General features: G+C 27.7%; 1 protein-coding gene across 1 annotated transcript; it reads right to left on the bottom strand.

Moving 5' to 3' along the window:
- Window positions 1-2,022: 2,022 nt before the first annotated feature.
- On the bottom strand, window positions 2,023-13,586 carry LOC132929088 (organic cation transporter protein). Its single transcript, XM_060994178.1, has 11 exons — window positions 13,263-13,586; window positions 8,726-8,945; window positions 7,603-7,831; window positions 7,433-7,536; window positions 6,490-6,644; window positions 5,823-5,994; window positions 5,511-5,756; window positions 4,425-4,639; window positions 4,026-4,207; window positions 3,789-3,928; window positions 2,023-2,435 (listed from the first exon to the last, which is right to left on the bottom strand). Exons 2-11 carry the CDS (start codon window positions 8,866-8,868, stop codon window positions 2,363-2,365), a joined length of 1,659 nt encoding a protein of 552 aa, XP_060850161.1. The 5' UTR covers window positions 8,869-8,945; window positions 13,263-13,586; the 3' UTR covers window positions 2,023-2,362.
- Between the last annotated feature and the right edge of the window lie 1,262 nt (window positions 13,587-14,848).

Below are 14,848 nucleotides of genomic sequence, written 5' to 3'. Positions count from 1 at the left end.
TTTCTATCTATGTATAAACTATATATGTTTAATTATATATAATATGCCTTGTAGGGATATATTTTATTATGATAAGGACCTATGCAACAGTCTAATAGAATCCAACTATTTGTTATTTATATATATATTTAACACGTAACACGTACTGCAAATTATGGATTTTGTTTACTGTCTTATAACTGTAATACCAACTTTCATATATTTCTGAAACAAATACTTGGATTACATATTATTAGATTGATTTTAAGGATATATTTTACGTTTGAAAGGGAAATGGACATATTATACATAATAAATAAATAATTTTAACAGACAACTAAAAAGTTCATAAAAAAATAATATTATGTTAAGCTAGGCTAGGTACGTAAAGCAATACAATTTGAACGCTTGTATTATAGCGTCTAAAATATATAATAATATGTAATACAATTAAAAGTCGATGTTAGACATTATTATAACTAAGCTTATAATTAAGCAAATTAATAAATGTATCTAGTTTTGAAGTAATAAGTTTAAGTATACCTACGTCCTATATAAAGTACTTACATAAAAGAATTTAACAATTATTTGTTTAATTGATTTCCTCAGTTGGAACTGCATATATATATATCGATGTTTACACATTAAAGACTTTTTATAATAGTTTTAAAATCGGTGTACCTATTCAATTATTTATTCTTGAAGTTTCTTTAATACAGAATAAAGTATACTATATATTAAAATATACATACAAATATACAATTACTATAACTGCATAGTGCATAAAACGTATTTGATATTATTATAATCAAAATAAATTCTATACAATTAATTTAAATTGCTTTAAAATTCATTATATAGTAAAAAAAACTGAAAAAAAATAAATATGCAATATTATTCGTCACTATTGTGATTACTAAAGAAATAATGTTTGACTGTACTTTATAATCAATTTATAAAATACAAAATAACATATTAGGCAATTATCAACTTACTGACACAGTTATTTATGTTTATATTCAATAATTAATGTAATAAAAAAAAATTAAATAAACTTCTTGACTAACATTAATTTTGAGTAATTTGATATGTTATGACATATAGACACCGAATGATTTTAATAAGAACAATGATAATAATAATTTTAAAAAAAATACACATTCCTTTATATAGTAAAAATACGTTTCATCCAAATTATTTAAACGTACAAAATAGTTTGACAAAAGCTATTAAATCTTATTTTATAAAAAACTAAATTAAGTATAAAAACACAAATTATTTACATTTAACCCTAAACAGCAAAGTTAAATTTAATTTTAATACCTGTTGAGAATAATTTAGTACATGTTTTCTTAGATATCAAGAGTATAAGTACACGTGTTACACATATAAATGGTACAATACACGTCGAAAGTTGTAATAAAATAGTGTTTGATCAGGTATTCAGGTATGACCGTATTCAGCGCTCGAATTGAGGAGGAACGCAAGAGCGTGCTATACAGGTAGATTCCCTAATATTTTTTTTAAATATTTTTAGAACATATCTACTAATTATTTTCATTATTACTAGGGTACTTACTTTTTTACAAAGTGATTTTTTCACATAAACTACTTTTGTAATTTTTATTATGCAAAATTATATTGAATAAAATTAAATTTAATGAATTATACAACTTGTTATTATTATAAATTATTCTACTGCATTACAGTTATGCAATATAATTTAAAAATATACGTTTAAAAAATACAGTTATTTTTAGTCATTTTGTTTTAAAATTTATGGTTGGTTGGGTGTGGGGGGCTTTGTAAACTAGTTTGAGTTTAATCATTTCAAGGAACGCTAATGTTTTTCAAGTCTAATAGTCCCCCTTTTTTTACAATTCGAACACTGTGGCCATATTATATTTTTAATGACAGTTTCACGCACAACACTATTATAGCATAGATACAATTGAGCATCACAAACAGCACAAATTCGATTACGAACATAAAAATCACTTATGATTTTAATATACATATATCTATGAATACAACGCAGTCCAGTAGAGGTAATCTTATTTTTTATTTTCGTTTAAATCAACGGATTTATTACCGTTTGCACTAAATACAGAATTAAAATAGTCATCATGTAAAAAAAAAAATACCACCTACAATATTAATATTATTATTGTTTGTGATTCACTCAGAATGTTATAAAAAACATAGGTGGGTAGTACAAAATGGGCACAAACAGCAATGTTTAAGTTTTCATATTAATAATAAGTAGTTATAAAAAAATAGCAGTCGAAACATTAATACATATTATTACAAAACATAAAACATGTAACTATTATTCATAGTGGAAAAATACAAAATATCAATGTTACCTACATAATATAATACTTTAATACTTGTCTTTATCCTTGTTCGCGTCACCGTTTGTTGCTGGTTCATTCGTAAGCACTGGCTTGTATTTCCTTGAAAAATAAACATTTATTAATACATAATACTAGTGTAATTTATTAATGTCAATATATTGTAATTGGTGTAAAAATAAATCAAATTTACTATGAATTAAATCAATAAAATATGTTTCGTCCGTTGCATTATTCGTGTTTTTTTTTTTTTTTTTTTTTTTTTTAATTATTTGAGATACTGAAGTCATATAAGTCATTAATCACTCACAGTACATAAATTCTAAAATAGAATTATTTTTTCCCGATTCTGGTATCGAATTTTTTGTGTTGAGAATAATTGGATTGTTCAAGAAACAACAGAATAAATTGGAAACATACATGAATACAAATACAATTATAGAAATAATAATATAGTTTAATAGTTATATAATGTTTATCAAGTAAATAAGATAAAGCCATATAGGTTTATAATTAGTCGACAAACGTCATTCGTCAAGTGTTATAGCTTGAGAGAATATTATTTCCATGCGTTAAAATAACTAATAAGTGTGTATAAGACTATACAGTATACATATACGTATTAAATACGTTTTTTTTAAATTTCTGGGTTCATGCTTCTGTGTTTTTAGTGTTGAAACAAGGAATGTGTTTATAAAGTATTGTCATCGAATTTCTACTAACAGTATTCCAAATTGCAATCCTTATTTATCGTTCAATAATGGTTGGCTGTTGAAATTCATTCACACAAGCACAATATTATACTAACAATTGAAATATCTTTTGTAAACACATCATATAACGTTATAACTTACAACAAGACATATATTAGTATATTAAATAAATATTACAACATGAATACTGCTTGATCAACATAATAATATACTATATTATTGTGCATACAAAATAATAGCATTGGGTATACAATACGAAATCTGATTAATCAAATTAAAATTAAAGGTGAGAATTATTTTATGACTATATCTATGTCTAACCGGTGGGTTGAGTTGACACGCATAAATTAGCATATTTTAATCGATTAGAATAACTGAAAGTAAATTGAGTATGGACATACTGAATATTTTTTATATGAGCGTATTCTTAATTCTACCATAGATATAACTTGGTCGGTATATAATACATCAAATATAAATTTTTCTTTATGTATGGTTTTTTTTTTTTTTGATAAAAACGATTTGTAATTTAAAAAAATATTTTGTTGATACTATCGAATATCTATTAAGTTACTATTATGAAATCCCATTTTTTATTGCCATAAAATTTAGAAAGGGTTAAAAATAAATCCTGCTCAATGAATTCGACTTGATTTCTTTACTTTTCAATTTTCACTGCAGACTTTTATAGAAAGTTAAAATCAATACGTTCTTTGTATAAAACGTTTTTAAATTCACTCACTTATCTGACATAGCAATGAGATCTTCGATGGTGTCTGGCAGTTTTTTGTTAAGCGTTTCGGGTAATACTAGTGACCACGCCCCGACCAACAATGCTAGACCACCGTACACAACCAAAGGCATATTAACCCAAATTTCAGCCTGAAAATTTAATCAACATTTATGACCTTTAGTATTATATTATATTATTCGATTCGTAAATCCCATGGTTTAAGTGCACTTTAATGCACCTCCATACCGTATTATTGATATATGGCGCCACAATTCCTCCGATCCTAGCGAAAAACGATCCTACTCCCAAGCCCATATTCCGCACTACAGTCGGGAACTGTTCTGCGGTATAGACATACACGGCTCCATATGAAGCAGTTATGGCCAGTTTAGCCATCATCGCACAGAATATAACCAACCATGTATTCGCTAGAAATAAATAACATGTGTTTGTAGTTTTTTTCATGCTAATAGAACAGACCATAATATTATAATACAACACAATCAAGAATTACGATAATCAGTAACTTTTGGTGAAATAATAAAAAAAATCATCAAAAATCAAAAGTCATTATAGTGTCACATTAAAAAGTTAATAATAATCAATTTCGTTCATTATTACATATAAACTAGATAAATCATTTACTTTTGGGTACAGCTAGTGTTGCTAGAAGTGCTAATCCGGCTAATATTAGGAACCCAGATATATTTATCTTCCTGCCCCATTTGTTGAGGGTTAATAACAAAAACGTATAAGCCGGAAACTCGACTAAACCGGCTAAATTAAACACCAAATATTGATTTCCTCCAAGGTTGGAAGTACTCCAAGACAAACCATAGTAGGCAGTGCTATTTACAAACCTAAAAAAAAATTTAAATAACATTCAATTACGTTTATATTTTTTTTCGTTTTAAAATGCATTATTATATTAATGTTCCGTTTATAGTAGTATTCTGATTTCACTACTATATAAACAACCAAACTAAATTTTATTATATTTATGTCATATATAATATTACAGTATTCAGTCAAATAAAAATTATTTTATCATACTATCTAGATTTTTCAATATTTTTTTTTTTTATTTTAAAATTTAACTAAAAATGCTATTTTTTAATAATAATTAAACATATTTCTGTTCATAGATGAAAGACACAAAAATAATTATTTTAATCATTTTGAAATACGTTACAGTCGTTACACTTATAATTGTATAAATATAATCAAGTACATAGTTATTTAATGAAAATTATAACTCCTGCAGACTCAGCTCTTTATTCATACTTCATATGAAATATATATATTATTCACTATTGAGTGTAATCTTAAGAATTGTGAATTATTTAAATTGCTATCTACTGATAAAATATGTATCAAGAGATATTTAGGTACAGATATCCGCTAAAAATATTTATAACGATGGCAAATACGTACATATTGTGTGAGAATGTATTTTTAAATATATTTTTTATTAATTTCTTCCAAATATTTTTGTAAATTTTTAATTTCGTCGTACTTAAATTAATGTGTAATATGTAATAAAATAAATTATAATAAATAAATAATACGCATAGATGCATAATACAATGCGAAATGACAAATATATCATCTTCGTATTATATAATTTATTATATTACTAATTACTCTAGAGTCTAGACTATAAACCGTAAGTTTATAGGTTAATTAATTTATATCTTATCAATTTAATTATTTAATATTAGCTATCATTACCACAAAAGCATTATAATAATAGATCTCTTCAAAATTACAGGGTGTTTGAATAGATCAAAAAATGACGCATTTGGTTGAGCATCGGCCTGTACTATAGGCTTTTTCTCGATATCGCATTCCAATATTTCAACTATGTCTTTGTCTGAAATGTCCACACCGTTTACTCTGCACACTTTCTGGAGAATTTTTACGGCTCTCTCCTGTTTACCGTTGGTCAATAGCCATCGCACAGATTCTGGTATAAACCTTAAAAATTAAAAATTAGTTTTAGTAAACTTAACTGGTGATGAAACTAATATGTGCACTACTGACCAATGATAGGTCGTGTAGAACAGAGTCGGTATGGTTATAGCCAATTGAAAATATCTCCAATTATTGTGAAAAACATATGCAAATGCGGATGTTAAAAGGAAACCAACAGAAAAGAACATTTGTATGACAACGCCAACCACCATTCGATATTTAGGGCTGACAAATTCCAAACCTGTGAATAATTGTACTTTTAAAATATTTGAAACAGTAAAGTTGTACGTTCTGAGAACGTATATTTAAATACCCATTCTAATACAATGCGTCTATGTACATTAAAAAAAATATATAAAAAAAAAAACATAAATAGTTTTCAATTATTAAGATAATCAATTATATGAATGAAAACGGTAGGTACCTACAATAATAAATATTATTTTAAGAAATATACACTATAAAAAAAATCCAATGATTACTTTACGTGGCGATAACGCAAAAAATATATTTATAAAGAAATTATCTATTATTATTCGTGCATTTTTCGCGATAAACAGTTTTTACCTGCTGATTAAACAGTGAAATATTTATTAGGTCATATTTTAAAGTCCATATTATTATTAATATAGCCGTGTGCAATGTACAATTTTTGAGTGTTTAACAACCTCTCAGTTTCGTATTGAATATTGACGTCTAAATATAGATACGAGCTTAGTTATGGTACACGGCCTACCGATGACATAAGCTGCTAGGTATAACCCTGAAGTAGATGCTCCGACCAACACTCTGAGAAATGTAAAGCTCCAATATTCTTGGGTAAATGCCATACCGCAACCGGCGATTCCCTGCAGCCAAACAGATATTGTAAAAATATTTTTTCTTCCAATCCTGACAACAATACAAATTTAAAACTCGATTAAAAAAATATTAAACGTTTAGGCTGATCATAGTATTACAAACCATGATGAATTACTCAGAGTGAAGCATTATTCAAAAATTATATTTCCTAAATAAAATTATATTCAAATTAATTTTTACTATCATTGAAATATCTTTCAGGTATTTTATTAGATTAAATATATTATGTTAAAAGAAAAATATTTCAAAACATTTTTAAAAAAAAGACATTCAAACACATAATACATGTAGGTACTCGTATAACATATAGTTTCTTAGGTATGTGTTTGAATTATCTAGATAAAAATTTGCCCAACTTTAATAGTATTTTATGGCGTATAAATAAAATGTATATTATATAATATACCATTATTAGTATCTGTATATGTTGATCACTTAAAAAATCTTAAGATAACGGCAATATTGAAATACATATTTTATTACCTAAAAAAAAAGATATTCGTTTGAGTTTAATAAAAATGTGTAGATAAGTCAAAACATTTGTTTATAATATTATACACAGAATTAAATCGCCTTGTATAATATATATGTGTCTTAGAATTTATGTTATATGAATAAGAATACTCCGCGTACACACAGTGTGTACTGTGTAATCTAAAATAATGCACATTTAATTACATAGTATACCTAGCACTGCCGCACTGGTATCTATTATGGTACATAAATGTGTACAGGAATATAACTATATAATATACATTTTTTTCACATATAATATTCATATTAAGCGTTAAGGTTTATGTTACTATAAGACAACTCACCGGTCCGACAAGTATCCAAATATTATCGATCCCAACATGACACCGACCATGAGCATAGAGTCCGCTGTACCTTTGTACCAAGCTCTATCACAGACCAAGTCAAACTATTCAAAAAAATTGACCAATTTAGAACCATTATAGGAGAATATTATGAGCACTTAAAAATTCACCTCCATCACTGCGGTGTTTTGGAATGTCTCCCTGTCGTATATCCACCGGTGACAATTTATGCTATGGTTCGCCGGTATATTGGACGAGTAGTACGTTTCAGTGAAATTCGTGTCGTACATTTTACACGAAGAAAAATGGTCCAACTTATAATCGAATGGGTATGACATGTTCATGATATTGATCGGCAAAGCATACGAAGCATTGTTGAGCTCACCCGGTAGTTGACATCTATAACGGGAAAACAATATTATTAATCGTTTATACATAATAAATTATATAAATAGATAAGTAATCGTATAAACATAATAAATATACCGGATAGTCAATTTATGTAAGACACTCGTTATTTCAAAAATTATCAACGTATATTAAAAGAATATTTTTAAGGTATAGTTAAAAAAACATATTTCTAATAAAATATATTATTACTATTTTTTCTTCTTCATTTCCTATAGTCTCCGAAAGTTCTTTCCACTATACGACATTACAGTATTACACCGTTTATTTTTTTAAGCGTACTTTATTTTCACTTATCTAATCACACATTCCTTAGATCCTCCTTAACTACATCTTTATTTTACTAATTTTTTAATTTTTTAATGACAAAATGCATTTATAAATCTTTCAGTGTTAGTGTTTTCTGTAATAATGAGTGTCTTACGTTAAGAGGACAGTACCCGTATGTGTTGTTTCCGTCTTGCATATATAAAAGACACAGAAAAAACTATTTTGCCTGGGAAAGAACCGAGAAGACTACAATCATAAGTCATAACTAAGAAACTAAATTTTCACCACATAAAAAAGAGAACTTTGATATCAGAACTAAAAAAAAAATTATTCAAGATAAAAAATAATGGATTTTGAAACAATAAGAACTTTTTTCATATAAGTGATATCAAAAAAATAAAAACAATATTTCACAGATAATGTTCTCAACTTTATTGTAGATCAATTCAGAGTCTACACAACAACTTCAATGTATCTATCCCGTGCAAAACAGTTTTTGCTATATTTTACATTTGTAAGACGGTGACAATACATGCGAGTGTAGCGTCCTCCTAAATGAATCACAATGTATATAAATAGAAGGAATGTGTGTAACATGCCATTAAAACTATTTACCTGTGATCCGTTTTAGCAAGGATAAAGACTCCAGCTAACTTATGCAAAGCACACGATATTGCGGGTAAACACAAGAAGAAGTAAATTCTTTTCTGGTACTTCCCAAAATCTCCAATTTTGTGCAATAGGTCGTCGTAAGTCATTTTTTTTTATATATTACTATCCAAACTATTGTGGTATTTGTGTTGTTATAATGATGTATACAATCATTCAGTTATTGCTAAAACATAATAAAAATGTTAACGCGTACAGGTATATTTGACACAAAGGGTAAATAAAATTACAAATGTTTTACATTCATCAATACTTAATAACCAACCAAACAATTATACTATAATTAAATCCTATCCAAACTATTGTGGTATTTGTGTTGTTATAATGATGTATACAATCATTCAGTTATTGCTAAAACATAATAAAAATGTTAACGCGTACAGGTATATTTGACACAAAGGGTAAATAAAATTACAAATGTTTTACATTCATCAATACTTAATAACCAACCAAACAATTATACTATAATTAAATCCTTGTTAAAAAAAAAAGTTTAACGACTCTGTGTGAGGCCAAACTAAATATATTGCAGATTATCGTATTGGGTCGTCTTCAATATTAGTAGAGTTAACTTCTAATAAAATTTGCACACACTCGCAACGAACAAAAATAAATAAATTATTTATACCTGTATTATATAAACTAGATAAAAATATTAAAAACTTATAAAGGTATCCAAGGTACTTTTTGCAAAAAATCAACTAAACAGCTACAACTTTTTAAATGTTTCTAATTTATACATATTTTGTATTTTAATCTAAACAACTGATTTAATTATGGACAATAATTGTCTCTGTTTTATTATGTGAATTTTCAAAAATTAATTTGATCGTTATGATTAATACTTAAACCTATCTATCTCAATAAGATATCAATAAAGTAGATTCAATTAGATCAGACCCTGATCTATCTGTACTAAGCCAGTGGATGTATTTTACCTATGTGTTATGATATTTGACATATTATATTATATGTTTATTTATGATAATTACATATACATAGATATATTAATATATTATAACAGTATAGAAATCACAAGTACCTATATGTATATTTTATGAATAATGCACTAAATGAAACAATTGCTAAACTACTACGAAATAAAACGGCCCAATTAAAATGTTTGTGTTTCCGTGTAAATAAAAAAAGAAGGCATTTTTAATTCTGAGCGGAACAAAAAATAAATTTTATACTATATACTCAAAATCACACTTTTTATTTAAATACTTTTATGTTTTGTACGTAACCATTTATAAAACCCTCGAACAGAAAGTTGATTTTATCATAAATATTAAATTATAATATATAAGTTCAAATGTATATAATAATTAAAATATATAGGTAGGTAGGCGTTATATAGCTACTTTTAATACTATGCTATAAATAATAGTAACAATAACATTCTATTGCGACGTGTCAATGTGTATATAGTCAATATAGAAACACAAATAGGTATATAATTAATGCGAGTGATATAAAATTGCAGGTGTTATGATTATTTTTTAGTAAATATAGTCATAACCCATAATACATGTATATTACTATACATTAAAATATAGAGTATAATATTATAGACTAAAGACCAATACAATACCAAAAGTACTTTATTACAAGACTGAAGGTCTTTTGACCAGATAATAAGTACAATTAATCGTAATACCTACGCTGCCTACGTAATATAAAGCACGGAATTATAGAACTACACAAACATTTATATTGTTAGCACAACAATATAATATTGTAGGATGTCGACCGTTGTGCGTTGACAAACGTTTAAAACGTCTTTACTGTGAGAATTATTACTACTCGCAGTAGGTTGGCGGTGGTGGCGTGTTGTACATAGACCTAATCTGAGCTCGTTGTCGCAACATCGTATTTCTGTTACCTAATTACAAACACAACGGTTATATTTGTAAAAAGAATAATAACAAACGTCCGTAGGAAACGCCGGTATCACATTTCGTACAAATTTTGTGGCATGTAGCTATTATAAACGAACGTGGAGAAACCTTCTATAAAATGCACAACCCCAATAGGTACTTGAATAAAAATATTCAAATATTTTTTAAGTACCTACTCAAATACATATTTTAAACACTTGTAAAAAGTACTTGCACGTAGTATCTAAAGTGCTTTCTCTTAGTGTCCTTATTTAATTATATACTTTTTTTTCTTATTTTATGTAATCATACCATGTAAAATTAAATTTAAAAAAAATTTAAAAAAGGATAAATGTCATAAAATGTAATCTATAAAAGAAAATGATCCAAATTTTCCAAATACTTTATTTTAATAGCATACATATTACAAAGCTTTAATTTTTACAAATAATCATTTCAGAGGTAAAAATCATAAATTAAATTCCAAATACCAGTAGATAAATAATATATTTACTAAAATTATACATAGTGGAAATATCTTTAAAAAAAACATTTCTAAAACGCTAAATTTCTAATTTGTCTATCTTACAATCGTAAAAATATATATATAATATATATTGTAAAAAAAAGTTAAACATATACCACTATTATCATCATTTCTGATAAAAGCAACTATAGATTCCTTTACAAAAATAATAAAGTGGATTTTAAACATTACCAATACGAACTAAATTGTCATAAAAAAAAATCCGCCCCTAAAAAGAAAACTATTTTTTCATGTTATTTTTTGTTTTCTTGTAATTCGATTTATTGACCTCTAAGTCATCACCATTAAAACACACTGCGGGTATACTGGTCAACGTTTAGACGGCATATAGCAGGGGTGGGCAACTCAAAGTTACTAGAGCCAATTTTTAGAACTTTAAAATCTAACGAACCAAAGAGCATAGAAAGAATTAAATATTTTGTATCATCAGTTACTACTGGAGACAAGTTTTTGAAACCACCAAATAGTTCTATTGCATTTTTACAGCATTAAAATATATGTCACTTTTTTTGGATAATTCAAATCTAAGTTTTACGATAAAAATTATACCGATTTTATAAATATAATAAAATAAAATTTAATAAAGTAAATTGAAAATGTGTCACGGGCCGCCATCTCTGTTGCACATCTCTGGCATATAGCTTTCATTCTGTACGTACGATATTGTCGTATATTGACATATTATACATTGTATAATATTATGCACACGATATAGTATACATATTATATAAGGTGATTCACCAAGCATACTCACTTATTATTTCTTCAATAATACAGTTATTAAAAAAATAATTTGTGTATAATTTTTAGAATTTTTTTTATATATTTAAGACCGTATTTTCAAAGTCTTGAGATTTCTTGAACTACTTAATACATAATAACATTCTATACAGTAATAATATCCTATAACTCGGAAACTATACTCATTGAAACTTTAAATTGGGTACATAAACGTTTTCAAAAATCTATTAAATAGTGTACAGTAAAAACTACTAAAAAGGGAGGATTCTCATTTGAAAAACAGAAGTTTGTATCACCACACATGATAGGTACTGCTTAAATAGAAAGTACAATAAAATTTAAAAATTTAAAAATATATGCTCTATATGAGTAATGAGTATACTTTAAAATTCTAATAAATTCCTCATTGAAGGAAAAAAAGAAGTATGTGTATTTTTGAAGAATCATCCTGTACGATGTATATAAATATATAATTTATGTATATGACCACGAACAATATAATATTATCTCAATTGTTAATTTGTGGAATTTACTTCTTTTTTAAAAAAAAAACACATATCTATACGAGCCTATGAGTTCAACCTTATATTACTGAGAGTCGTAATTGTTTATTTATCCACTACTATATAATGGTTTAGGTTTACGCGGTGTCTCGTACGTGTCAACAAGGGAGGGGGTAAACTGCACCTAAGCATTGAATTTTTGGATGCGCCATAAAGGTGTGTTCTTTTCAGAAGTGCATTCCTGAGTTCTACAAAATCTAACAATTTGGAAAATGATTCCCACACGAAATAAAAACCGTAGTATGTACCCTAAGCCTGCGCATAATACACGGTGCTGCTTTAAATGAATAAATGTCCATGTAAAAGTAATACGTGTGATCGTTGGATACTCTATCTCATTGCGACGCATAATTACGAGAAATTATGATACAGCCGCCAAATAATATTATAACATTACAGTATTGTTAATACACGACACCGCGCCGAGCACATGCGAATTTATTTTTGAACGGTAGCCGGGCGCCGTCAATCAATATAACGGCAACGTACGTCGGCGCACGCGCTTCGTTTATTATACTATATACTTCTGCAGCTGCTGATGCACCACGATAATATTATATTATTATATAGGCCTGCAGGTACAGCATAAGTATTACACCGATGTTTACGATATTTGTGAATATGTGACAGATATATACAGTTGATTGTCGATACACGTTTAATATTATATGTTATTGTATCGTTGTTAAGTGTGAAATGTGTGAATCGCCATTTCGTGAATTCATATAATATTAGTATAAAATAATAATTACCAACAACAGTTGCAGCAGCGATCAAAAAACCGGTGTCGCGCGTCTCGGCAAAATTTCGAAACTTTATTGTCGCCGTAGTTGGAATAAAAACCGTAAATTGATAACCCGAATACACACCACACACGTTATATTATTTTGTAATAATTAGATGAAGAACAATAATAGGTCGATGACGGATGATACTTCGTGATGATTTTTATTATTATCAGAATGATTGTTATTATTGTTCGTTTACGGAAATCGATTGACGGAAAAACGGCCGTGAACCGTACGCGGTCGCGCGCACTGCAATGAATGGCATGGCCTACTCCTGTGTGGCTATTATATATACTACCGGCGCCGCCGTGGCAAAGACCTCTTTACGACACAGTCGCGCGATTTAACGCAGCTGTGCGGCTCCTTCGTCTATATTTACGTGCGCTACGCGCACACAATATTATAATTATTTTATATTATTATACAGAGCGATTCTTCGATCGGTAAACGATCAGATTAATTCTCAACGTTTTTGAATACATGTTTTTTCGCATGGTTCACAATATTATTATTATTAATCATCATTCATCAATACAACAGACTTTTAATGAAAACAAAAATCATTTATCACAATCGTTATCATCATTTCTCCGTTAATCCAACGGCATTACATTTTTAAATTACCACATTGATATTCATTTTTAAATTATTCATACTCCGAAGAAGAATATTTTTCTAAGAATTTTGAATGATAAAATACGAATATCGAGTAACTAGTAGCTACTTTAATATTATATAAGTACAATAATTAGTAATAAACATAATATTTTACATTTTAAATCACCAGTGCATTTTTAAGGCATTTTCACTGGACGACAAATAAAAATGTTCTCAAAATAAATAGTCAATTATAGTATTATAGAATTATTTCATGTTCACCCAGTCTTTAATAAAGTCAACTAGATAACCAAATATTTTCACTGGTATCGCATAATTTACTAATTTAAAAAATGCACTGCTATTCAATCGACAAAACTTTAAAATGATACTTTAAACCTAAAAATAACGTCGATAAAAAATGGTAAAAACAAAATCATTTCAAAAATGTCTCGTTGTAAATTTGCAGTGACTTAAAATCACGTATAAAACATATATATCCCGAAAACGCATACATTTTACGGTAAATGATGCTTAATGATAAAATAATCGCATCGCCTCTTATATACTAGCTCTCGTATAAACGATACACATACATACACACTAATGCGTTTACAATGGATTTACAATTAAAAATACTACTAGTGTTTACTGCAGTATAAATACCGACACGTCAATTGTATTGTGTATAGTGTTTAAAATGTAAATAAGTACTGATGTAAACACATGCGACTACGTCGCTGCCAATCCACGAGTACGATTAGTATAAAAAGCCACACGCCACGGCTCCCACGTGTTTTTTTCAATCGGGTGTGCTGTTTAGTGTCTTATCGCCAGCCCAACAGTATTCCTGGTTGACAGACTCGTCATCACTCTATCTCTCTCAATCCCTCGCTCACGCCATGGACCAGCACCGTGTACTAACGTCTATGACTCAAGCAACGCGTACGAGA

The sequence above is a fragment of the Rhopalosiphum padi genome, chromosome 4 (assembly GCF_020882245.1).
Source record: "Rhopalosiphum padi isolate XX-2018 chromosome 4, ASM2088224v1, whole genome shotgun sequence".
Classification (NCBI taxonomy): Eukaryota; Metazoa; Arthropoda; class Insecta; order Hemiptera; family Aphididae; genus Rhopalosiphum; species Rhopalosiphum padi.
Note: the sequence above shows the minus strand (reverse complement) of the source record. Positions and strands in the feature narration are given on the sequence as shown.

What these genes read in the sequence shown, in the direction of transcription:
- LOC132929088 (XM_060994178.1), bottom strand. Translation starts at nt 8,868, where the DNA reads ATGACTTACGACGACCTATTGCACAAAATTGGAGATTTTGGGAAGTAC. An exon ending in ATTATTATAATGCTTTTGTG is followed by an intron (nt 4,640 to 5,510) that starts GTAATGATAGCT and finishes ATTTTTTTTTAG; the next exon opens with GTTTGTAAATAGCACTGCCT. An exon ending in CGCCATATATCAATAATACG is followed by an intron (nt 3,929 to 4,025) that starts GTATGGAGGTGC and finishes TTAAATTTTCAG; the next exon opens with GCTGAAATTTGGGTTAATAT.